This window comes from Sinocyclocheilus grahami, unplaced genomic scaffold, assembly GCF_001515645.1.
Source record: "Sinocyclocheilus grahami isolate Dianchi unplaced genomic scaffold, SAMN03320097.WGS_v1.1 scaffold200.1, whole genome shotgun sequence".
Taxonomy (NCBI): Eukaryota; Metazoa; Chordata; class Actinopteri; order Cypriniformes; family Cyprinidae; genus Sinocyclocheilus; species Sinocyclocheilus grahami.
This window is the reverse complement of record NW_015505379.1, coordinates 1241187-1267764: the sequence shown is the minus strand read 5'-3', so window position 1 is coordinate 1267764 and position 26578 is coordinate 1241187. Positions and strand designations below refer to the sequence as shown.

Here is a 26578-nt window from a genome sequence, read left to right as displayed (position 1 = left end):
TGAAAGGACAAGGCCGAGGCCTGGCACGAGCTTAGGGTTTCCGGGAGCGTTTTTCTCACATCCTCTCAGAATTAAAACAAACCACCGACTGGGCGGGTCACATGAAGTGCGGCCTTTAAAGCCTGCAAAGATTCACGCCTCTCAAGATGGGCTTGTCCAATGAGGAAGTCCGGAATCTCAAGTGGGAGTTCTGAGATACTGGGGCATTTTTTATGGCCCTTTGTTTGAAAGCATGGTAATTTGCATATGAAACTTGTATAATAATTATTAAAGACTCTTAGAACACTACTATGTTGCGTAGGTGTAAACATACAATATACACTCTCAATTAGATCATCCGAATACGAATTCATAGATACTAAACATGGTAGAGTTATATATATGTAAGCTGACAGGAGTGTGTTTCGATTATAAGCCTGCATAACAGTATACAATTTCAAAGACAAAATACACGATGACAATTATATACCCAATGACCTGAAGGATCATGTGTGTTCATTCAAAGAAAGGTTTTCCTATTAATTAATTAGCAAAGAAAAGTCCTTCCCTTGTGGATTTTGCCTATGGTCAAGGAAGCGATTTTCTTCACCTAAATTCCAGGAGGTCGTAAATGTATCGGGTGTCAGGATTACGATGGAACCAGGGGCTTGTTCGACTTCCTGGGGTGTCACAGAGTATTTGTTAAATCTAGCTAACAAAATATATATTGTGTGTTTGAGTGGTCCAGACGCTACATATGTATATTATATTTATTCATTAAAATATACGTATTTATTTGTATAGGGATCCACGGAGAACCAGGTATTAAGAGATCAAAAGTGAGTATTTTCAACGTGCTGATAATCCCTACAATAAAGAGCAGTATATGGTCTTTCATATTGATGGAAAAATGTTTTTTTTTTTTTTTTTTAACAGGTGGCCTCTGCTGATGAAGTTGTGAAAACCATAATAAGTCACATGACCGATTCCTCGAACAAATCACATCTGTCCTTGAAATCAGGTAAGATGTGTAAATGGTCAGCACAGGGTTGATTCTGAAGGTTGTTGAGTGCGTTTACATGAATGTGTATTTAAACCTCTATTTCTCTTAACAGGAGACAAGGTGGTGCTGTGTGTGAATAATCTTGGTGCACTCTCATGTTTGGAAATAGCTGTGGTTTCTAAAGTGGCCATACACTGCCTAGGTGAGACTCGAGTAGCACAAAACATTATAATATACACTATATATTAGATGTATAACATTCAGCTTTTAGACAATTTTTTTTACATAAATAGATTATTCAAATAATCTTGTTATATCCTAATATTTGAATTTCACTATACTGTTAAGGATTTTTAATGAAAGAGTTTTGGAAACTGTTTTTATAAAATGAGATGTCCTTAACAGACATTGACTGTGTCTGATTCGATGGTTGTCATTTTCAGAGGAGCGTGGTGTGCTGGTTGTCAGGGTGATGTCGGGGTCATTTATGACATCACTGGAGATGGGGGGAATGTCTCTTTCTTTAATGAAGGTCGATGAAGAGATGCTCAGACTGTTTGGTGTGTTCTGTTTATAAACCAATTTTACAAGCATATTTACCTGGATGAGATTGCAATCATTTGTTTATTCTCAAAAAGAGAGTAATTATGACAGCTATAGCTAATAAATTATACCAAATTAAACACATGGATAATGTTTCCCTGCAAAAAATTGCTCAATTGCCAGTATACTCTGAAATGAAAATGTAGTGAATAAATATATATATATATACATACAGTATATGCAAAAATAGTAAAGTATTTCTGATTTGTGTTTCTCAGATGCTAAAACCACAGCCCCGGCCTGGCCTAACCTCAGCACAGCCTCTGTGAGTGGGAGGAACATGTTCATGAAACCTGAAGAAAAACCTGCCGCAGCTTCAGATAATTATAATGAAGGTAGGGAAGAGACAGAGAGACAAATTTCAGCAATATATGCCTCAGTTTATTTGCATTTCATTTAATGTAGTTCAGATTTAAATATATATTTAAACCTTATTATTTCATTAGTAATATAAATATAATATTTGTGATGAAAATTAACATGGTTACATATTTTTTGACATCATATCCTGTTTAAAAGTTTGTGGTCCATAAAAATTTTAAATGTTTTTGGATCTCTTTTGCTCACCATGACTGCATTTATTTGATCAAAAATGCAGTGGAAACACTACTATTGTGAAAAATTATTACAATCTGTTTTGTATTTTAATTGATTAATTAGGATTCTTTGATGAATAGAAAGCTCAAAAACAGCATTTATGTGAAATATAAATATTTTATAACATTATAGTATATGTCTTTATGGTCACTGTGATCAATTTAATGCTTCCTTGTCAAATAAATGTAATAATTTCTTTTTTTTAAATCTTACTGAACTCAAACTTTTGAACAGTAGTGTATATTTTTACCAAAATACCTGAAGCGCTTCATCAACACAGTGGTGCTGATCCACAGGTTCACTGTCTTCAGTCATCCGACTGGTGTTGGAGTCCGTGTGCAAGATCCTCCTGGAGCACCAAGAGGAACTCAACGCTTTGGACCGTGCAGCAGGAGATGGAGATTGTGGGAGCACACATGCTCTCGTAGCTAATGGTAAAACATTTTCATTTAAACCAACATATTGATTCACAATCATGTAAACCAACATGTTGGGTAATTTTGTGTTAATGTATTATGCTTTTTAAATGATTGTTTTACTTGACCTCTAAATGTTGTCTACTTTAGCCATTCAGGAGTGGCTCCACACTAGCAGAATCCCTGGGAACTTTGGCCAGCTTCTAGCAGAGCTTGCTCTGTTAGTTCAGCAAAGCATGGGAGGATCATCAGGGGCGGTATGTGAATGTACATCAGGTTCAAACACTTGACTTACTAAACCAGTGCTTGAGCTGATTAATTACTCTATTAAAAAAAATCTGGAAACGTAATTGTCTTTCTCATGAAGTTATCAAAGTACGCTTGATCTTTTTCTCCCCAGTTATACTGCCTCTTTTTGTCTGCGGCTGCCCCTCATCTCAAGCAAAACTGTGATGGTGCAGCCTGGGCAAAGGCATTGCATGCTGGGACAGAAGCCATGAAGAGGTCAGTGACACAAGTGTTAGCTGAACACTTTCAGTCTGAATTGTTTTCCTTTATACTAGAATGTAACTGTAAACTTAACGATGTGTACAAAGTATAAAGATTTTATTGCAAATATAAATATTTCCTTGTTTTCCAACAGATATGGAGGTGCTGAACCAGGGGACCGGACCATGGTATGATTGGAACACGAATTAAGAGTCATATTTTAGTTGTAGTAATTGTTGTACACAATTTAAATAGTAAATGTAGATTAGGTAACATATGCATGAATTCAAGAATTACGTTATCGTTTAAAAGTCTGTTATTTTTACAGTAAAAACTCATTTTATTTTTTTTTGCAATTTAAAATCACTATTTTCTATTTGAATATATTTTTCAGCATCATTACTCCAGTTTTCAGTGTCATATGATCCTTCAGAAATCATTACAATAGGCTGATATGGTGCTTAAGGAACTTTTATTTTTATTTTGGTAATGCTGAAAACAGTTGTGCTGCTTAATATTTTTTGTGAAATCAGTGTTTTTTAAGGATTCTTTGATGAATATAAAGTTCAAAAGAACAGATCAATTCATTTGAATTAGTTTTTTTAAACAAAGTAAAAGTCTTTACTGTCATATTTAATTAATTTAATGAGTCCTTGCTGAATAAAATAAAATTAATCTCTTAAAAAAATCATACTGACCCCAGACCTTTGAACAGTAGTGTAGATCCCTGTTTACATTTCAGAATATATTGTACATTTAATAGTCATAAGTTTATTGGGTAAATGTGTATTACAGTATTGATCAACACTACTGTTTATATATCTATGAATATCAATAATTGATCCCTGACACAAATAAAATCTACTTGAGCAGTGGTTTTGAAATAAAGTCTTATCCTATAGGACCTTCATTAAATCAAGTCATTGATAGTTCTACAAATCAGTGATGAAACTGACCCTGCGTGTTATCTTTTAGCTTGATGCCCTGTGCCCTGCTGTGGAAGAGTTGATGAAACTTTCCACGGCGGTGCCTCCTGATGGTCACATAGCTATACTACAATCAGCAGTGGAGGTATGGACTACCACTTTAACCATTTTTTGCTTTCCTGTTTTCTCATAATTTCTTGCATCTATAATATTAGTCTCTTGCTTATCTGTAACAGAAAGCCGATTTGGGAGCGGAAGCAACCCGCAATCTCACTGCAAGGGCTGGACGTGCCAGTTACGTTGCGTCTGAACATTTGACCCAGCCTGACCCTGGTGCCATAGCGGTTGCTGCCATTCTGAAGGCTATACTCAATGCTTTGAAGGCCTAGAGATAGAGAAGCTCACCAACAGTTTCTTAAGGAACAGTAATGCAAAAGGCTGTAAACAAAACACGAGTTTGCTAACATTTGATTATAGCAGCTCTTAAAAAATTATGTGTGGAAATTTAAAATACATTCTCCGATCCCTGTTAAATGTGATTTTTAGTAGGTTGACATCCTTTAAAAGTGTGTAAAAACTGTTGCTCGACACTCAACTATGTTTGGCCCACATAGAAGCAATGGCTCAATCAATTGAGTGAGTTTGGTCCAAGAAACCTTTTTAAAACAGTCATCATTTTTGCACTGCAATTTGTTGCCACTAACGGAGTTAACACTTTTTTAGCTTTAATGCTGGAAATACTGAATAATTAATCAATGCACTGCCATTAATGAAACAATGAAAATACTAAGACCAAATAATGTTAAAATGAGATAGCTTTGTGGCTGAATTGTTTTTGTTTACTATTGTAAACAATTACGGTCATTTAATATAAAAAGAACATAAAAACTTTTTTTAACATAAAAAGTTCTAGTATCCTTCAACATAAAGTAACCTTAGTCTACTAAAGTTACATAAATCTTAGTACAATTGCATTGTAGCATGTGCAATCCATGTAATTTGTTTATTAATATAAATAAGGTATGAATGGAAAAAAAGCATTAATAAAAGTCCAAAAAATTTTTAACACTAGTAAACATGTTTTAACATGCAATTTTAAATGCAAATTTAAAGTTGTAAAATGAATAAATGTGATTAATAAAACCTGTTAAAAAAAAACATTTGTCATTTTAATCTGTGGTGACATATAATGAATAATCAGACGTTAAAGGCATAGTTCCCTTAATAATTAAAAATCGGTCATTATTTATGACTTACTTTCTTATGCAGAGCACAACATTTTGAAGAATGTTGGTAACCAAACAGTTTTTGTTTCCATTGACTTCCATTGTGTGGACAAAACACCCTGAGACAGTTCTCAAAATATTTAAATTTCATTTTTGGGTGAGCTATCCTTTTAATATGATGATGACACATACAGGTGCATCTCAATAAATTAGAATGTCGTGGAAAAGTTCATTTATTTTAGTAATTTAACTCAAATTGTGAAACTTGTGTATTAAATAAATTCAATGCAGACAGACTGAAGTAGTTTAAGTCTTTGGTTCTTTTAATTGTGATGATTTTGGCTCACATTTAACAAAAACCCACCAATTCACTATTTCAACAAATTAGAATACTTCATAAAACCAATAAAAAAACATTTTTAGTGAATTGTTGGCCGCCTGGAAAGTATGTTCATTTACTGTACATGCACTCAATACTTGGTAGGGGCTTCTTTTGCTTTAATTACTGCATCCTTTTCCACGACATTCTAATTTATTGAGATGCACCTGTATATGGTAGTATGTTTTTCCTGCATATTAAGGGTTACGTGCTCATAAACCCCCATCCGCATGTTCATACATGTCTACACAAGAAACTTGACAATCCAGTTTTGAACCTAGGGTAATATTTATTGTGATGAAGTTAGTGTGATGACTATTTTTATTACACTTGGTGTGAAAGCAAGTCGTGCACCCACAGTTTCCTGACTTCCTGTATCATCAAGCACACAGTCCAACATACACAGTAGGTGAGTGAAGAGCAGGACCATAATGTTACTGGCTTTCTACGCAAGCTAAATGTCAGACACTTTCTTTTGAACTACCCTAGGTACATTTCAAACGTTGTAGAGTTTATCAGAGATGGATAACTTCAGCTGTTTCTATTATACTGTATGTCACCATGTATTTTGCATCAGTAAAGTAAATAATTATTTTCAATCCTTCACTCATTTTTTTTGCTTGTAGTTTCACTGAATGAGTCATACTGAAGTGATATTATTTTATACATCTTATATAAATTGTAACACCAGGGTGTGTTGGCTCTTGTTTTTTTTGCAAACTTTGCTAGAAAAGAAAAGAACAGAGAAGAAAAGATAAAACGGCATTGATTGATGATGGTTTAGGCATATGCTAGCTTTGCTGTAATGATTAATCACTTCATTTTCTAGATTAAAATCATTTTACAAGGAAATCAAACTGTGCCACAGTCAGTGCTTACCGCAGGTGTAACTGCCTTCAGCAACTCAAGATCAAAGTAAAAGAAAACCATTTTAGCAGGAAATGAAAGTCTTAAAAAAAAAAAAAAAAAAAGTCTTACCTAAAATGCACAGAAAAACACAGTATTATCTAGCGTTTTCTGTGTACACAACACAACCAGGAAAGAGTGAAGAGATACATGCTGAAGTTGTTATTTTAAAGTGCCTGGGTGTTACAGGTTCTAGTTTAATTAGACTGTAAAGAATAGAACTTGATGCAAGTATAATTTCTGACTTGTTTTTTCACCCACAGAGATGGAGTTTGCTTGCAGTCATGTTGTGTGTAACTGGAGGTCTGAGAGCTTATCAGAAGATGAAGCTAAAGTCTCAAATCAAGGTCAGTTGTATGCTGTAAATGCATAAATGAGAATGGAGAACTGCTGTCTGTTAATATTTAATATTACAGCACACATAATACTGATGAGACATGTAAAGAGACAGAATTACAGAATGAAGAATAATACGTATTAAGGGAAAGCTCAGCAACAACATTTTGAGACAACAGTCCAGTTACACATGCCTGGTTTCTCTAGCTATGTCGGATTCAATGTCAGCTTGGGGCAGTTTTTATTTTTTGTACATTGATAATTGTTTTACTGTTTAAAATTGATACTGATAAAAATTTCACTGAAACAACATTAAATAGTGTCTAATAGGTAGGTTCCCATTGTGACAACTAGGCCCATGTTGTGTATTGGGGTATTTTTATATAATTTGGCACAAATAGTCGGTGTGTAACTCCATCTATCGCTCATGACTGCTTGTGTTTTGTAGGTTGTGCCTCCACTCTTCCCTGTGGTCTGTCCAGAGCTCAGTCTGTCTCCGATCATCCTTACGACAACCGCGTTACCTTTGTTCAGAAACCAGGTGAGTACTTGACACCTTGTTTTTCACCTTACCTTTATGAACGTTCTTCCAAATGTGTGAAGTAGCTTGGATGCTCTCTTTACATGTGAAGAAAAATAGTGGGCAAAAATGGAAAGTGAAGGATAGGGACTGTTGAACACTAAGAAGGATTGTGTCCAAACAACACAGAACTATTACAGCAAATTTCATTTTCACTTTGAACACCATGTTATCAAACTAACCACAGAGAACTTCAAAAAGCCAACATTCATGAAAGAGCTGCAACTGCTACAACTTAAATCACAGACACCAATGCTAAAATGCTAAAAAGGTAAGACTCCTCTGACGTTGTCTGTGGTTCAGGAGTGGCTTAACAAGAGGAATACGACAACTGTAGCCAAATTCCTTGACACGTCTGTGTGTGGTGGCTCTTGATGCCTTGACCCCAGCCTCAGTCCATTCCTTGTGAAGTTCACTCAAATTCTTGAATCGATTTTGCTTGACAGTCCTCATAAAGCTGCGGTTCTCTCGGTTGGTTGTGCAAATTTTTCTTCCACACTTTTTCCTTCCACTCAACTTTCTGTTAACATGCTTGGATACAGCACTCTGTGAACAGCCAGCTTCTTTGGCAATGAATGTTTGTGGCTTACCCTCCTTGTAAAGGGTGTCAATGATTGTTTTCTGGACAACTGTCAGATCAGTCTTCCCCATGATTGTGTAGCCTAGTGAACCAAACTGAGAGACCATTTTGAAGGCTCAGGAAACCTTTGCAGGTGTTTTGAGTTGATTAGCTGATTGGCATGTCACCATATTCTGATTTGTTGAGATAGTGGATTGGTGGATTTTTGTTAAATGTGAGCCAAAATCATCACAATTAAAAGAACCAAAGACTTAAACTACTTCAGTCTGTGTGCATTGCATTTATTTAATACACGAGTTTCACAATTTGAGTTGAATTACTGAAATAAATGAACTTTTCCACAACATTCTAATTTATTGAGATGCACCTGTATATAATTGACCATGCAGTGCATTTTTGTGTTTACAATGGGGCAATTGCTTCACAATAGCTTGCACACAGCACAAGCCTGATTTTGTGAGCTGTATGTGAGGCGGCCTTATGTTTGAGATCGGCCTTTATAGAGACCGACAATCAAATTTCCCAAAGCGATTATCGGCTGATAGCACCAGCCGATAATCGGAGCACCCCTACTAAGAAGGCTGGAACACTTAATAATGTATTAAGACAGTGGTATTAAAAGATCAAATTTGATATACAGCTTATATGGTACTAAATTAGTTTTAATTGTTTAACCACCACAGCTTCTTGTCTCCATTGGCAACACGGACGATTTGTGCGGATTGCAAGTGACGTTGCAGGTGGCGATTGCAAATGACATTGTGTTTTTTAAAAAAAAAATTCTTGTCTTCACCACCTGGCTACTTTTGTAAAATGTTGAGAGATTCAATAAAAAAAAAATAAAAAAGATTGACGTCACTTGTGGAAGTGCAGGTGTCTGAGAGTGCAAGTGCATGTCTGCAGCCAGACCTTTCTCACAGATGTTGATCTTCTTCTGCAGAGGCGGTGTTTAGCCACACTATTACATCATCATTCCACAACCTGATGTTTTGGCAGATTGGCTTCAATATAAGCTGTTTTTAGACTAACAAGAAAGTTTTGAGTTGTGAAAATTACAGGACGTTTTTATAGTACAATGACCTCTTATATGTAAAAAATATCAAAGGAATTTAGATTTCTCAGTTCATGACCCATTTAAAGGCAAATGATGGTTAAACACCTTAATAAAGGAATATTTCCTAGGCGTTCACATTATTTTGTCCTACCACTTATATAAGCATCTTATGCTCACAAAGGCTAGATTTATTTGATATATATTTTTAACATAATAAAAACAATACTATTGTGAAATACTATTTCAGTTTAGAATAATTGTTTTCTATTTTAGTGTATTTTTAAATGTAATTTATTTCTGTTATGGCAATGCAAAATTTTTAACAACAATTACTCCAGTCTTAAGTGTCACATGGTCCTTCAGAAATCATTCTTGTATGCTGATTTGTTGCTCAAGAGTCTTTTCTTATTATTTTCAATGTATCCTTGCTGAATAGAAGTTTTACTTTTCTTTTAAAAAAATCATTTTTATTCGTATAAGAAATTATATGTAATAATTTTTTTAATTTATTTCATTTTATTTTTTACAGCTCCATCAATGGCTCCACCACCTGTACCGCCCCGTAACATACAAAGGAGAGACACTCTGTTTAGCGCTCTCCCACCCCCATTACCGCCGAGAGGTGAGAAGACATTCACACTCCCTTCATAACATGAACAAGCACAGGAAATATTCAGTTATGCAAAAACTTAATCGATACACTAAAACCACTCTGATGTTTTACAATAAACAGGTTCGAGTTGTTTTATTTGATTTTGTGAGCTGAATTACACAACAAACTCTGTGTTCCAACCTTTATATATTATTTTCCTTCACTCTCTCTCTCAGGTCTGGAGAATAATGGAGAGACTCACCTTAAAGCTAATGTAAATGTGGTGTCGCTAAAAGTGGGAAGCCTCGTGGACATTAGTAAAGGTGTGCTAAACTGCTAAACAATCTTTTTTGAAAGCATAAATATCTTAACTGTTCCATTTGTTTAGCTCACTTACTGTCTCTTTAGCATCTTCCATAAAGTGCAGCCAAAAACCAGTGTGTTGTGGGAAATGCAATGCTGTCATGTCCTCAGCAAGCAGCCCAGTGACACACCAAAAAACAATAGTAAGTTATACCAACAGGTGCCAAACCATCTGATATTTGTGTTTATATGACATTGACTTATTTTCAAAGTGATTCCTGTCCCTTTTTTGTAGATATGGAGCTGTGAGTTTTGTGGGAAGAAGAACGTTTACCCCCAGACTACACTGAAGGGAGGCCGGTTTCCTTTGCGCAATCCTCCAGGCAGGGATATACTTTATGTGGACGACGATGAGGACACAGAGTATGAGAATCTCGATGACATGCTTATTGTCCTGTGTGTGGACATTTCCGGAAGTATGAGCGTCACTTCTGAGGTGCCAATCACTTTCATTACAGACGAATAACAGAGCTGTCATTATGTTCTCAACACCCTCACTTAATGTTCACATTAAATATATTTTCCTCTCAGATCTCTCCCGGTAACAGCATGCGATCGCCCACATATGTTTCACGACTGCAGGTAAAAAAAAAAAAAAAGAAATAAAAAATTTTTTGCTTATGTAAACAGGCACAATAAATGTGAAGTTACTCCCATTTTTTGGGTTCAGGGAGTCCAAGAAGCTCTTCAGACTTATTATAATCAGGATCTGTGTGCTTTGACGCAACGTGTCGCACTTGGTGTAGTAGTGTTAGTTAGGGTAAGCCGCTAGTTTACACCAGTACTACCGCTTCTAAACTATAATTTCCATAGCTTTCTGTTGCGCATCTGCCAGACTTCCAGTGAAAACAATAGCAAACATTTAGACACGTTAAAGCATAGTATGCTTTTTTTCTTGTTTAGAAAAATTAATATGAATGCTTTTTGTTTGCTGTTTGGCTGTGGTTGGTTTGAATGCCACATTTCAAGAGTTTATTCAACGCTCATAAATATAGCCTAATTTTTGTTCACGTGGCTTTTTTTGCTCCTTGGGAAACTAATGATAATGGTATTTCAAGTCCAGTCAAATCAAATATGTCATGTGGCATTCAATGACATTTTTTTTATTTATTTTTGTGCTACTGTGGGCTGTTATATATGGGTTAAAATACATGCTTTTAAAATAGGTTAATATTGCGAATAAAATATAGCCTATAATATACACTACCATTCAAAAAAAAAAAAAAAAAAGTAATAAAAATTTTTTTGCTTATGTAAACAGGCACAATAAATGTGAAGTTACTCCCATTTTTTGGGTTCAGGGAGTCCAAGAAGCTCTTCATATGGTGCTGTCCTCCCTGCAGAAAACCTCATCTCACCGAAGAGTGGCACTGGTGACATTTAACAATGAGGTAAAGAAACTTATGGGAAACACAAACCGTTTATTATTCTCAGTTCTGATCACAAACATTTTCTCAGTTTTTTTCTGTACACTTGTTTGCAAAAACTGCCACACTATTATTTGAAGTTTTTGCAATGACGTATAATTATTGTGGTGTAATATTACAGGGATTTTTAAACTGGGGTCTGGGGAAAAATATTTTGTATTTTTATATATTATGTAAAATATATAATATATATATATTATTATATATAATGGAATTGTTAGGTGTAATTTTACTTGAAATATATTTATTGTGAAAAGCACTATACATTCATATTAGAATTTATTTTTCAAATGTTTCAAGTTTATACTGTACAACATTATTCTAATGTTAGGTAGAAAAAAAGATAAACTTAATACAAAAAATTTGAATATTTGCTTTGCCTTCTGTGCAATTTCAATATAAAGGCCAGTTATTTATTTCAGCCAACATGTTCTCTTTATAATATGATGCTTATTCTTATTTGTTATAAATGGATTGCTACATGAAAAATATAGAGCTGCTTTTGTATTATATGTAGGGGATCGTTACATTTAAGGGTCCTTAGCTTCAGAAAGTTTGAAAGCATGTGGTATAATATATTTTGGATAGATTAGTGGCTAAACAACACCAAAAACTGTGGCTGGTCATTTTACATGTCAGTCACATGGTCTCTTCCTATCTAAGTGGGCTATTTTTTTGTCAGAATAAGCAGCCCTGTGACCCAGAGTTTATGCTGGTAGATATTGGCAACACGGGACCAGGTTGAATCTACCCTGTAAAACTACATACTTCTGAAGCCAAAACTCAACAGACCTATAAAACTTACTGAGATGTCAAGCTGTGATGACTGAGCATTTCTCATTCTTGGTTTTGACAAGCTTGTGGCTACTCGTTTGTGGAAACCTGAATTCACTGTGAAGGAACTAAGAAGCATGTAAAACTACTAAGATTAGCCATTGAAAAGTCATTTTAGAGAACTAGATACAGAGATAAAGAATAGGACCAGCATAGCTCACATAGTGCTTTATTTTACTGTCACGTGGATATATCACGGTTTAGAGAAGCATGAATGTGTGTGGTTTTCAGGTGACAGTATATGGTGATGGTACAAAGGTTCCTCTCACTCTGAGAGACTGGGCACTGGTGGACTATGACTATCTGAAGAAGGAGGGCGAGAACTACAGCACCCCTCACTGCATTGCAGAGACTATCCAACCTCTCACCCAGAAAATCAAAGAGTGAGTGGCACATTCTCAAGCTGTTATTGTATGTACAGTGCGTGTAGAAAAGAATCACCCTTTAAAATAATCACATTTTGTTGCTTTGTAGCCTGAAATGAAGATGGACACAGTTTTTGTTTTATCCAGCTGTATTTACTCAGTGCAACTTATAACATCTTATAGTGAAAGAAATAACACCAACATGTCAGGGGAAATAAAAACAAACCCAATCACCGAGTAGGAAAAATGATCACTCCCTCCTAAAAATGACTTGTAAACTCAATCAGGTGTAGCTAATCACCTTCTCAATGGCACACAATGTTATTTGACTTTCAACTGTGATAAGCTGTGGTGATTTTGATTAGCTCAGCATTAAAAGAGCTTTTACTGTAACATTTCAGTCGTTGGTAGTGCAACTGAAGCAAACAATCAACTATGGGTGGCAAGAAACTGTCAAAAGATCTCCTGATAAAGTTGTGGACAGGCACAAGTCAGGAGATGGATACAAAAAAATTAAAAGGCTTTATCAATGCCTAGAAACACAGTGAAGTCTATTATTAAGAAGTGGAAGGTATTTGGTATGACACAGACCCTCCCTGGATAAGGACATCGCTCCACTGGATGAAAGAACCGGGAGGAAACTGCTGAGGGAGGCCTACAGCAACTCTGAAGCAGCTGCAGGAATTTATGACAAAGAGTGGTCATTGTGTGCATGTGACAACAATATCACAAATTCTCCACAAATGTGGCTTGTATGGGAGAGTTGCAAGAAAAAAGCCAAGAAAGGCCACATGCAGTCACGGCTGTGCTTTGCCAAAACACACCTTGAAGATTCTGAGGCAGATCAGACTAAAATTTTATTATTAGACTGGAGCACTTGTCAGGATAGAAGGAAAAATGGATGGGGAAAAATACCATCAAATTATTGAGGAAAATCTGCTGTCCTCTGCCAGAAAGTTGTCAATGGGAAGAAGGTTTACCTTCCAACATGACAATGACCCAAAGCACACAGCAAAACTGAGCACACAGTGCTTGAAGGAGAAAAAGGTGAATGTCCTTGCATGGCCTAGTCAGAGCCCAGACTTAAACCCCATTGAAAATCTGTGGAATGATTTGAAGACTGCAGTCCACAAACGCTCATCATCCAATTTAACTGAACTTGAGCAGTTCTGCAAAGCAGAGTGAGCAAATACTGCAAAGTCTAGATGTGCAGCCTTTTAGTAGAGACAGAATCCCAACAGACTAACGGCTGTAATTAAAGCAAAAGGTGGTTCAACTAAATACTGACGGGGGTGAAGCTTTTTCCAACTCAGTGATTGTTTTTTTTGATTGTTTTGTTTTTTTTCTGACATGTTGGTGTTATTTCTTTCACTAGGATGTTATAAGTTGCACTGAGTAAATACAGCTGGATAAAACATAAACTGTGTCCGTTCTCATTTCAGGCTGCAAAGCAACAAAATGTGATTATTTTAAAGGGGTGATTCTTTTCTATACCCACTGTATATTTGTATATTTGTCAGTGTGTGTGTGTGTGTGTGTGTGTGTGTGTGTGTGTGTGTGTGTGTGTGTGTGTGTGTGTGTGTGTGTGTGTGTGTGTGTGTGTGTGTGCGTGCGTGTGCATGCGTGCGTGTGTGAGCACTGAACATGTTTCTGCTGGTCTGTCTATTTTTATTTTATTTTTTATTTTTTGTAAACTGTAGAAAAAAACACTAGAGTTTTGCGTATGACTACATTTAACAGTGTTGGTAAATATTAAATGTTTTGCTGATCCTAATGTTTCATGAAAATGCTTCAGTATTTTATTTCTGTTTTTATGTTAGTAATTTGATTTGTCTGTCTCAACTTTAACTTTATTAATTAGGGTTTCTTCTTCTCTGCAGACTCCGAGAACATGGAGCCACAGCACTGGGACCTGCTGCCCTCATCTCTGTTGCCATGGCATCTCAGTTCACAGGGTCAAAAGTCTGTACCCGTTATTACATGTTCTGAAAACTATACCTATGTTATTATGATAAATGTGTGCTGTAATGATAAAACCACTATTCACTGATTTAAGCCATAGTCTAGAAGAGGACAGGCAGTGCTGCTTTAGCTACTGATGCTATGCATTTACTGTACATTATTATATGTATGTGTCTGTGTGATTTTTTATTTTTTTTCCCCAGGTTATCATTTGCACAGATGGGCAGGCCAACATAGGCCTAGGCCAATTAGATCACAAGTTTTCCCATTGCCCCGCCCCCTCGCCTTATTTTTACAATCAGTTAGCCCATTATGCTGCTGAAAAGGGGTGAGAGACTGCAAAGCACAAATCTCTTTCTGAATATTATATTAGTTTTAACCAGTGTTGGGTGTAATGCATTACTAGGTAATTAATTACTGTAATTTAATTAGGGGAGACCTAGGGCAATTGTAAAAAATTTTACATTTTCCTTCATAACTCACAGACTATTTGAAATACACAAGTCATCTTTTGATACAAGAAACAAATATAGGTGCGCTAATTAATAATACAGTTAATATATTTTCACTAATAAGGACAAGACTATAATATTCAATTAAATGCAAGAAGTCAGAGTGTTACAATTGCCCCCTTGTATTAACCCACTGTATCTCAAATAAAAGCCTACCTCAGTGTAATCGCTTTACTGCAGTAGTATCTAATAATGTTACTTAAGATTTATTTATTTTATCTATTTTTGTATATGGTTCAAATTCTTTTAGATGTCAGGCATCATATGCATTCAAAAAGCAAGTCTATTTCTATTTTTGCAGAAGACTAGGCAACTATTCTAGTGGTAACTAGATTTTAATTATTTAAATATATTTTAATATATTTATTTTTTATAGTTATTTTAATATAACTCAATGAGATCATGTGGAGATAATATTCCATTTGTTTTTTAAAGATTTAAAAGCAACACATTGTTTAATGTGTAACATCAACTATTCTAGTGGTAACTAGATTTTAATTATTTAAATATATTTAAATATATTTATTTTTTATAGTTATTTTAATATAACTCAATGAGATCATGTGGAGATAATATTCAATTTGTTTTTTAAAGATTTAAAAGCAACACATTGTTTAATGTGTAACATTAATCATTTTTAAATGTAGTTTTACATTTAAATATGTTAATTTTCTAACAGAAAAGTATCTCAATACAGACAAACAAGGTGCTGGGCCATGTGGCTTGGGGGCAGTTGTAACACAATGTTACAATTGCTCCCAAAGTTGCAGCCATGATAAAATCTTGTATGATAGCTAGCCATGCTTATATTATTATAAGTTGTTCATGTTAATTTTTTCATCAATAACCTAGAGATAAAATGTATGTAAGTTTAAATTCGCAGTCATCTAAACTTTAGACAGCAGAAGAAAAATACTGTACATCCAAAAAGTAACTTTCATACCTCAAAATCAGTATTCAGTTCATTTTTGCTGAGATTAAATGACTATTCTCCATTTTCACAGGCAGAGAGAGAATCCTACTGAGCATGTGCAGATTAGGTGTCATTACTCTAGCTTGTTTCTCATTGGAGGAATTGTAACCTTCTCACTTTAAATACTTTGGTCAGTTCAAGAATAATTTACGCAATTTTATATTATTTATGTGAAAGAATTAAAAGAGCAGTTTCATGTCTATCCTTGGTTGAGGTAGATATTGAATTTAGAAAGTAACAAGTAATGCAATATTTGTAGGGAGAGTAATTAGTACAGTATTCTAATTACACTGTTGAAGATGACTTTTTGCTAATTACTTTTTTAGTGTAGTTTACCCAACACTGGTTTTAATGAACAACGATGAATGTAGTCCAGTGTACCTAATGAAATCATGTCAAGTGTTATTATGGTCAATAAGTCATAGATTTCTGTTTATAGTGTGATAGTGTCCGTGATGACCTTTGAAGGAGAGGACTGTCGTTTGGCAGAGGTTGGGAGATTGGCTGATCACACAGGAGGCAGAGTGAGTTACTGCGACTGCTCATCTGCAGTCTGCCTTTTTTATTGGTTAGCAGTCTGGGTCATGTTGCTGGTATCAGATAAGATGGTAAAGACTGACTGTTTTAGAGAAACCTAGAGGTACATGATTGCAGCAACAATCTATTTCTTCTGAGGGTGTTGTCTTTCACTAATCTGGTTACATCTCACACACTTGTAGCTCATTGTAAACAATGTGAGAAATGCTCACATTTTCTGTATGACCCCTTTGCTCTACATTTTCTGCTAACAGCAGCTGTCTGTCACTACATCTGTTGCATCGCAGACTTCTAACACATCCTGAACCTTGTCTGTAAAACCCCTCTGTAGAAGCTCAATCTGTTTTTAATGGGTTTAAAGGGGTCATATGATGTGATTTTCAAGTTTTCCTTTCTCTTTGGAGTGTTACAAGCTCTTGGTGCCTAAAGAAGATCTGTAAAGTTGCAAAGACTAAAGTCTCAAATCCAAAGAGATATTCTTTATAAAAGTTAAGAGTCAACCACGCCTACCTAAAACAGCTTGTTCTAACACGCCCCCACATATCTACGTCACTATGTGGAAATATTAGCATAATGCCGCCCAAATGTGCACGCAAAGAAAGAAGGCGTGGTTTCAGGAACAGCAGTCGTGTTGATGCAGCCATGTCAGGGAGACGCTGTGTTTCAGTGCGAATGCAAAAGCACTTTATTTGGCCTTCTGGAAGTAGATGCAATTAGGAATCATTGGTTAAGATTTATTTACAACAGAACAGCACAACCCAGATGTTCGAATTTGTGCAACGCATTTTATGTACGACAGTTTTTTTTAACCTAGAAGAGGTCAAGACTGGCTGTGCACAAAGGCTATTTCAAAAACTACACCCAATACACAAAATAATGATCTTTAAAATAGCATCATATGACCCCTTTAAGACATGTAGCTTGAAGCCTATTTCAGAGAAACCGATACTTATCACCAATGACACCCACACATACAAGGAAGAATGATTTTGTGTTCAGTATTTCCCCTTCTGCCGTATTTGATTTTTTTGCTTTGAAACAATAATAATAGGAAACTGGTACATTTGCAAGACATCAATAACTTTAGTATCATGCATATTGTGTATCACAAGTTTATTAGTTTGTACCGAGCTTGATTAATAAGCACTACCGTTCAAACATTTGGGGTCAGTAAGGTTTTTTTCTTTATTTTTAAATTAATAATTTTATTTAGCAGTGATGCATTAAATTCATCAAAGAGACCGTAAAGACATTTGTAATCTTACAAAGGATTTTTACCTAAATTCTGTTCATTTGAACTTTCTATTTATCAAAGAACATGAAAAACAAAATCATCACAGGTTCCACAAATATTTTAAGCAGTTGATGATAAGAAATATTTCTAGAGCAGCAATTCAGCATATTAGAATGATTTCTGAAGCATTATGTGACTCTGAAGACTGGAGTAATGATGCAGAAAATTCAGCTTTGCCAACACAGGAATACATTTTAAAATATATTAAAATAGAAAACAGATGTTTTAAGTTGTAATAATATTTTACAATACTACTGTTTTTACTGTATTTTTGATCAAATATATGCAGCTTTGGTGAGCATAAGAGACTTCATTCAAAAACACAAAAATCTTACTACAACTTTTGAAAGGTAATGTTTCTCTTTGAAAGGAGAGCTGCAATATTACAAACAAGCCAAGATCTTAAATGCTAAAAAACAAATTATGTATTTTTTCATCCACTTTCCAGATAAATATTGTTAATATTGGTACAGTTGCCACTGAGATCCAGAGCGCTGTAGCTGACAATGTCCTAGCAACTAGTGTCATGGCAACACTGCTGGCACCAGATGGCATGCAAGTATCCATTAATAACATTCACACACACAAACACATGTAAATACATGCAAACACACATATGCACTATACACTATATACACATTTCATAATGTCTCTATTTTTCTCGGTCTTCTCTGACTGATGCAGGTACTTCCCATATGAGGAGGATAATCATCGGTTAGTACGAGAGATTGGCAACGTAACAGATGGTGTTGAGATCACCTTCCAGTTTGCAGTCAGACCAGAAAAAGTTGAAAGTAAGCACAAAATATACAGTGCAATCAAAAGAAAATGAAGCATTAGAGAAAAGATGGAACAGTTTTTTTCATACTCACCCTCATGTTGTTCCAAATCTGTTTTTTTTTTTTTTTTTTTTTTTTTTTGTATGGAACACAAAATGTAGAACTTTTTGTGTATCTTTAAATGTGTTTTCAGGTTTCCAACAACGGGACCGTGTCCCTTTTCAGCTGCAGCTGAGTTTCAAGACTCGAGATTTGCAGAAAGTGACGAGAGTCATCACTCAACAGAAACGAGTCACCATCAGCAGGCAAACCACTCAAAATACTACACAATAACAGCAAACACCCTCCAGATCTACAGCTCATGACAACATATATATATATATATATATATATACATATATATATATATATAAAACAACCTTCCTTTCTCCATCTCTTTGTCTTGTTCCGTGTGTGTAGCTGGGTGTGGGCAGGCAGTTTAAATATGTCCGTATTGGGCGTTCACTGTGCCCAGCTGTGTGCCAGGCTGACTATGGAGGGCCGAGTACAGGAAGCACAGAGACAACTCAGAGCTCAACAGGACCTTCTCAAAGACATCAGGTACAGCCAACTTCTCCAGACGGCTCTCTGCTACATCATGTGTGTATGTATAAAATACGTCTCTCTCAATGTTTATCTTACAGTCAACAGAAGCCGAGTCCTAAAGAAGAGAGTATCTATGGGAACTGGATTAGTACCATGAGTATGATCTGTGAAGACCTCACCACTGTCAACAAGGTCTGAATACACCCTCAACCATATATTATTTCATTTTATTTTGGAATTTAATGAAGTCATTACTTCAGTCTTCAGTGTCAAAAACATTTCTTATTATTATCAGTGCTGAAAATAGCTGTGCTGCTTAATGTTTTTGTGGACTGTGATACATTTTTTCAGGATTCTTTGATGAATAAACAGCATTTATTTAGATTTTTGTGTAACTTTATACATGTCTTTACTATCACTTTTGATCAGTTTAATGCATCCTTGCTGAATAAAAGAATTTAAAAAATAATTATTTCTGACGTATCAGGCGACATGGAAGACTGGATTAATGGCTGCTGAAAATTGAGCTTTGCCATTAGAGAAACAAATTACATTTTAATAAAAAGCAGTTATTTTAAATTACAACAGCATTTCACAACATTACTGCAATTACTGTATTTTGATCAAATAAATGCAGTCTTCGTGAGCGTAAGAGACTCCAAAAATTCCAAACGGTATATAATCATTAATATTTAAGGCATTAAAACATTATAGAATATTTAACTAATCAGTATGTTGTGCTAGTCAAATATGAATACATATGAAACAAGTTTTATTTGATGAATAAGTTTTATAAATAACAAATTAAAACTATATCAAAAATAGACACTTTAGCAGAGCATTTATCAAGCATTGTCATTGTTTACTTAATTCAGCATACCACAGTCAAGATAGACACACTCTCACATGCTTGTAGACATGTGTCAGTGATTGTCTTTAACATTCAACATGTTTTGAAATCTGCTCAGCTCCAAAAGTGCACCAAACCATATTAGCATTATAGATGAATCATTGTGACTAAATAAGCATGACACACTTTAACTCTAAACAGAACACAACAGAAACTGACACCAAACAAGCATCCCGAACATCTTCCACTGCGGTGAGTTAAAGATCTCCCACACTTTATATAACAGAGAAAATCTGGGATTCAAAATGTAATTGAACACCCGGATGTACTTTTTAGGATTTTGAAAAAATGTTATGCATAAAATGAACAAATCATGCTTAGATATCATGGATCATCACATCACTTTTTTCTTCTCCAGAGTCTCTCAGATGCGGCAGCCAAGGTGGTCTACCAAATGAAGAGAGCGAAGAGCATGAGTGGAAAGGCACAGAGAGTTGCCATGATGGAGAACTGAGCTCAGATGCCATCAAGACTAGTGAGCAGTCGTTTTAAGTGTCATGTAGGCTGTTATATCAATCTCAAACTGTGGACAATGAATACTGCTTGGAATATATGCAATATAAAATATATGCAATCTATGAGTTGATAACCTAGTATCCAGCTGGTGAGCTGCTTTCAGAATCAGAAAGAGTTTTATCAGTCTCAAACTGTGGACAATGAATACTGCTTGGAATATATGCAATATAAAATATATGCAATCTATGAGTTGATAACCTAGTATCCAGCTGGTGAGCTGCTTTCAGAATCAGAAAGAGCTTTATTGCCAAGTGTGCTTACACACACAAGGAATTTGTCTTGGTAACAGAAGCTTCCAGTGCACAGACAAAAAAAGTGAGTAAAAATAAATGTGTAAAAGCAACACACAATAGGCAAAGAGACCGTAAACAGTATATTGTATGTACAGATGTGCTATATACAAATTATGCAAAGGAATGTGGATAGATGTATGGATAGAAGTATAGATAGTTGGGTCTTGCACAGTGGGGAGAACATTTAACTGTTCATGAGGTATATGAAACTTTTCCTATGTCTGGCTGTTTTGGTGCTCAGTGCTCTGTAGCGCTGGTTTGTGCATTATAGACATTTTTGCACGAGTAACATATTTGACATACATTTGCAATTGTGTAAATGGATGTCAAATTACCAGCTTGGATACTAGGGACTGTATTAGTAAATATAATGCAATCAAATAAAACATGTTTTATAGAAATCACAGACTGATTCTTTTTACTCTTTCTACTTACATCACCTTAAAACTGTCAGTCTTCCGATTATTTTATAATGTATGCCGATTTAAGGGATAAACACTGGTAAAAGTATGTCTACAAGTTGAGAGAAATGGTGAGAACTGGTTAGAACCAACTTTAGTGAGGTACGTGACAAAAATGCCCTGATCCATTGCACTCTTTGTGTTCTTTCTTATCTCTCTCTCTCTCTTTCCCTAATGTTAATGGCAGATGTAGAGTAGCGTTTGACTTTTCAAATACCATTCATGAAATGAAGCGATTCTATCTGTCTCTCTACAGATGGTATGTACCTTGTGTCACCATCTGGTTCTCCCTTACGAAAAACATCTATTTTTCTGCAGATTTAACACTAGGTCAGGTTTTTCCATTCTGAAGTTTTATTTTGCACGTGACCTCTGAATCACCCCACAAACTGACCTCAAAAGACCTTTAATTCAGTCGTATTCAGTCATGATCAGGCCCAGATCTCTTTAGAATTGCAGGTTTTGCAGCTCTGCCTCCTAGTGTTATTTATTTATTATTTATTCATTTATTTATAATTTTTGTTTTAATTTTTTTTATTATATTCCAGCTACCAATAAGCATGTTGTGCTGTCATCTCAGTTTAACATTTTTTTTTTTTTTTACAATATTCAAATCCATTTAACAGAATTCCACTTTTACTCCCAAAAAGAAAATGCAAAAAAATCATAAATAAAAATTAAAATTTTCTGACTTTTAGCAATGACTTTTATTCTACTAGTGTCATTTTATGTAGTTCATCATATAAACATTTAATTCATATTAGCAGATTAACTTTTTTTTCTTAATTTTGAGCAGTATTGAATCAAATGAAATCTTTGCAGATTGTGTCTGGCTTTGGTCATGATCATTGTCAGTATTAGTTACATCAAAATGTAAACTACTTATGTTTCTGCATGATTTATTTGACAAAACCTGACACTGAAGTGTGTCTGAAACAAGCATGTAATCTTGCTTGGAATCTCATCAGACAGGTTTGAACTCACTGTCTGGGAGAAAGAGAGGGGTGAGAGAGAAAGAGCTGAGGAAGTAGGGACAGATCAGTCAACCAAAAGCAAACCACATGTACGCTTTTCAGTCATACCTGTAAAACTGAACCGTCAGGATACAACACAAGCACATAATGAGAGACCACCTGATAAAGAAAAGGTAATTTTATTTTTAGACAATTTTACGACTGTTAATATAGATTTGAAGTCAAAAACTGTTATAAAAGATATAGTTCATACTTAATCATAGTTAAATAAGTATTTTTACAAAAATAATTGTTGACACTTAAGCCACACTTAAAAATGAATGAATGTCATTAATCAGACGTATTTATTTAAAAGAAGGATAACAAGCACCTCTCAAGCAAATCATTTTTTTTTTAAGTTGTAAAAAGGGACAAATCCTATTTTACCACTTGTCAAACTTGGTTCAGAGACACTGGTGAAGCACACTGTGAACCTGAGGGAACTGACTTCATACATCTGCTAAAAATCATGGGCCAGCTGGTTAAAAGTCACTGGAAAAAATAGCTTAAAAAAAAGGTTTGTTTGAGAAAATGGTTAATTTGTTAGTAGATGTTACTTGGTTTGGTATTTTGTTTTTATTCAATGACATTCTGGAGTTTTAAGTGCGCCACTGACATAATAGTACAACTGAATGGTTGCATTTGTGTGTGTTTGTTCATTTGTTTCCTCAGTTACAAATAAGTTTGGATTCCCAGAACCCACTAAGCTGCTCCACAGGACTTATGGTGCGTTCAAGTCATGTCGGATAGATCGTATTTATGAGATGAACGCCACCACAAAGTGGTTATTAGGAGTGGGAAACTCGAAATTTTCTTTAAACCACGAGTTTCCGAGTTGGGGGCGTGTCAGTGAGAAACATGGCGGAATCGATGGATGCAACGTGTGTAGTTGACGGTCAATTTAACTGCATGTCTGACAGACAGATTACCAAAGTAAAACATAAATCACAATACTTATAGGTATTAAGCAGTGACATTGTTGTAAGCTTTTTGAATGTGGCAGGATTGTAATATAACAATTAATGAGTTTTTATGCCATACAGATTAAAGTGGCTTCATAAATTACTTTTTAAAAATATTTAAAACATAAAACACACCTGATGCAAATTCTTTGCTCTTCATTTTCTATAAGCAGAGTTAACAGACCCTGTTGTATTTTCTTGTAATTTATTAAAAGAAGGTACACCGCCATCTTGTGCCGACTAAACTGGCTTGAACGCACCTGACGTCCTAATTACGATTTATCAACTCGTAAGTACGAACGTCCCATGAGGACTTCAACGCAGCATAAGATAATTGGCAGCTAAGGAAGGAGCATACCACTTAAGAAGACAGATCTAAAACGTGACAAGTGCTCTTACACAACATGTGCACACTGTAGCCAGTAGTGCCTCATTCCTGTGTGAAACTGCTGATTAGAGGTGAGAACACCATTTTCTTAATCTGTCAAATTTAGTGAGATTTACAAAACATTTGAAATCATCTCAATGAAACTAACCCCGATCCTGGACTATTACTACAAACATTCACTGATCCAGTAATTCTATGTCTGTGAATACTGACAACTGAACAATTGTACAACCGTATTTGACCTTACTGTGTTTGATTATGTTGCATATTGGTTCTAGTTTTAGTACTTGCTTCTATTCTCACAGCTTTCTTATTGACACAAGGTGCTGATGATATTCTACTTGTATGTTTGCTGTGTTGAGTCTAAAAATGAAATAAAATAAAACACATTTGTTTTTATTTCAGCCATTTGCGATTACAAAATTTCTCATTTTCATTTAGTAACCTGATGTATTAAAATAACCAAAACGAAAACGGACATCTTTACATTTCCTTTCATTTTTGCATTTTTCCCTCATTGTCATCTCTAATCTTGCCATTTTTCCTTGTCTCCTCTGTATTTTTTGCCGTCCCTCTGCACAGCCATGCCATTCTCGCGAAGCTTCCTGTCTGAAGAGCAGCTGCTGTGCTCCATCTGCTTAGATGTGTTTGACAATCCGGTGTCCACGCCATGCGGCCACAGCTTCTGTATGACCTGCATCGGCCACTACTGGGACTCAGTGAAGCACTGTCAGTGCCCCCTCTGCAAGCAGACCTTCAAGAGAAAGCCCGATCTCCACATTAATCGAACTCTCCGAGAGATCACTGAACAGTTCAAGCGCATGAAGGGAAACCCGGGGGCCTCTGGAGGGGACGGGGCAGATAAAGACGCTGAGGAAGGGGGAACAACACAAGAGCCAGTTGGTAGTACACTTAGGCCAGGCCAACTTCCAGGTTATCTTCTTGAGGAAATGATGCAGAGAGACACACGGCACAGGGCACACCGCAACTCTCTGGCCTCTCAGAATGAAACAATTGAACAAACACTAAACACTGATAGTACTAGTGACACCCAGCCACCTGGTTTTGCCAGACAGGTGTCCCTGCGAAGGTATACCTTGAGTGGGGCGGCAGATGCCATGAAAGTCCCCCTTTGTCCAAAACATCACCGAAACCTGGAGCTGTTCTGTCGATCTGATCTGGAATGTATTTGTGTTGAGTGTGGACAAACGGAACACCAGTCACATAACATCACATGTGCCGAGAAAGAGTGGCAGAGTCATAAGGTAGGATGAAATGAAGAATAAGTTACAACTGATAGAAAATCTCTAAAAGCCTTAACATCTAAACCAAAAAAGTGGCCCCAAAAACTATTATTACTTAAGTCACTTTAAAAATGTGAATTTCATTGTATTAGATTAAAATAAATCAAATATCAAAGTTGCATTTGCAAACAAATCAATTAGATTTTCTGAGTTTTAGCAATAACTTTTAACTACTGTCACTAAGTGTACTGTAGTTCATCAATAACCGGTTACCTGGAGAAAATAAAATTGAAATGAAAAAATAAAAAAATCTTGTTTGGAAAGTGTGCTTGTGCTATCAATCTTTAAAACAAAACAAAGTAAAAAATAAATGTTTGTGTTATAAATAAAACATTACAAATAAAAATACAACCAAAAAACAGCATAATAGTAGGGTAGGATGAAATGAGGAATAAGTAACAACTGGTACTAACAAAAAAAAATTTAATAAATCTGTAAATCCCTTACATCAATACCCCTCTATACAGTGGCCCCAAATAATATTATTACTTAAGTCACCTTACAAACATGTGAATTTCTTTGTATTAGATATCAATGAAATTAAGTATCAAAGTGCACAAACAAATGAACTACATTTTCTTGCGTTTTAGCAATGACTTTTTACCAATTGGTTCATTACATTAACTGGTTTTTGATCAGACGAATCTGTCCAAATACATTTTGTCTTAATTTTAAACGGTATAAATTATTTTTGAAAAGTGTGCTTATGCTATCAATCTTATAAAATAGAATATAAAATAAAGCAAAAGATAAAAATATACATAAATATAAAAATGTATTGTTTTTGTGCTTGTTTTGTAAACAAACATGAAAATGAAACGGTTGCATTTGCAAACAAATCAATTAGATTTTCTGAGTTTTAGCAATGACTTTACTACTGTCACTAAGTGTACTGTAGTTCATCAATAACCGGTTACCTGGATAAAATAAAATTGAAATGAGAAAATAAAAAAATCTTGTTTGGAAAGTGTGCTTGTGCTATCAATCTTTAAAACAAAACAATAAACAAAGTAAAAAATAAATGTTTGTGTTATAAATAAAACATTACAAATAAAAATACAACCAAAAAACAGCATAATAGTAGGGTAGGATGAAATGAGGAATAAGTAACAACTGGTACTAACAAAAAAATTAAAATCTGTAAATCCCTTACATCAATACCCCTCTATACAGTGGCCCCAAATAATATTATTACTTAAGTCACCTTACAAACATGTGAATTTCTTTGTATTAGATATCAATGAAATTAAGTATCAAAGTGCACAAACAAATGAACTACATTTTCTTGAGTTTTAGCAATGACTTTTTACCAATTGGTTCATTACATTAACTGGTTTTTGATAAGACGAATCTGTCCAAATACATTTTGTCTTAATTTTAAACGGTATAAATTATTTGTTTGAAAATTGTGCTTGTGCCATCAGTCTTTAAAAT

The 26578-nt window shown here is 35.1% G+C and overlaps 3 protein-coding genes and 1 long non-coding RNA gene across 5 annotated transcripts in view; 3 read left to right on the top strand and 1 right to left on the bottom strand.

Moving 5' to 3' along the window:
* tkfc (triokinase/FMN cyclase) overlaps window positions 1-4831 on the top strand; it is a 16058-nt gene extending 11227 nt beyond the window's left edge. The window contains exons 7-17 of the mRNA XM_016285689.1: window positions 784-818; window positions 916-1000; window positions 1095-1184; window positions 1426-1542; window positions 1804-1920; window positions 2479-2616; window positions 2749-2855; window positions 2999-3102; window positions 3242-3275; window positions 4063-4158; window positions 4250-4831. Coding sequence (XP_016141175.1) covers window positions 784-818; window positions 916-1000; window positions 1095-1184; window positions 1426-1542; window positions 1804-1920; window positions 2479-2616; window positions 2749-2855; window positions 2999-3102; window positions 3242-3275; window positions 4063-4158; window positions 4250-4402 — 1076 coding nt within the window. The 3' untranslated portion in view covers window positions 4403-4831. The remainder of the gene's footprint in view (window positions 1-783; window positions 819-915; window positions 1001-1094; window positions 1185-1425; window positions 1543-1803; window positions 1921-2478; window positions 2617-2748; window positions 2856-2998; window positions 3103-3241; window positions 3276-4062; window positions 4159-4249) is intronic.
* A 1825-nt stretch (window positions 4832-6656) lies between these two features.
* Window positions 6657-21404, top strand: LOC107595311 (circularly permutated Ras protein 1-like). The gene is made up of 19 exons (XM_016285676.1): window positions 6657-6871; window positions 7309-7401; window positions 9604-9696; window positions 9903-9989; window positions 10075-10172; window positions 10265-10465; window positions 10561-10611; window positions 11331-11420; window positions 12522-12673; window positions 14536-14617; window positions 14821-14945; window positions 16542-16626; window positions 18382-18488; window positions 18618-18727; window positions 18906-19017; window positions 19172-19312; window positions 19396-19489; window positions 20349-20399; window positions 20566-21404. The coding sequence occupies exons 1-19, from the start codon at window positions 6790-6792 to the stop codon at window positions 20659-20661; spliced, it is 1950 nt and encodes a 649-aa protein (XP_016141162.1). The 5' UTR covers window positions 6657-6789; the 3' UTR covers window positions 20662-21404.
* LOC107595318 (uncharacterized) overlaps window positions 13875-26578 on the bottom strand; it is a 24004-nt gene continuing 11300 nt past the window's right edge. Inside the window, exon 3 of the long non-coding RNA XR_001610254.1 lies at window positions 13875-13938. This is a non-coding gene — a long non-coding RNA (uncharacterized lncRNA). The remainder of the gene's footprint in view (window positions 13939-26578) is intronic.
* LOC107595314 (tripartite motif-containing protein 47-like) overlaps window positions 22564-26578 on the top strand; it is a 5270-nt gene continuing 1255 nt past the window's right edge. Inside the window, exons 1-2 of one of the 2 annotated variants that reach the window (XM_016285683.1) lie at window positions 22564-22624; window positions 24423-25105. In XM_016285683.1, coding sequence (XP_016141169.1) covers window positions 24425-25105 — 681 coding nt within the window. In that variant the 5' untranslated portion in view covers window positions 22564-22624; window positions 24423-24424. Of the gene's footprint in view, window positions 22625-23766; window positions 23912-24422; window positions 25106-26578 lie in introns of those variants that run through there. The other variant, XM_016285682.1, reaches the window with a different exon arrangement.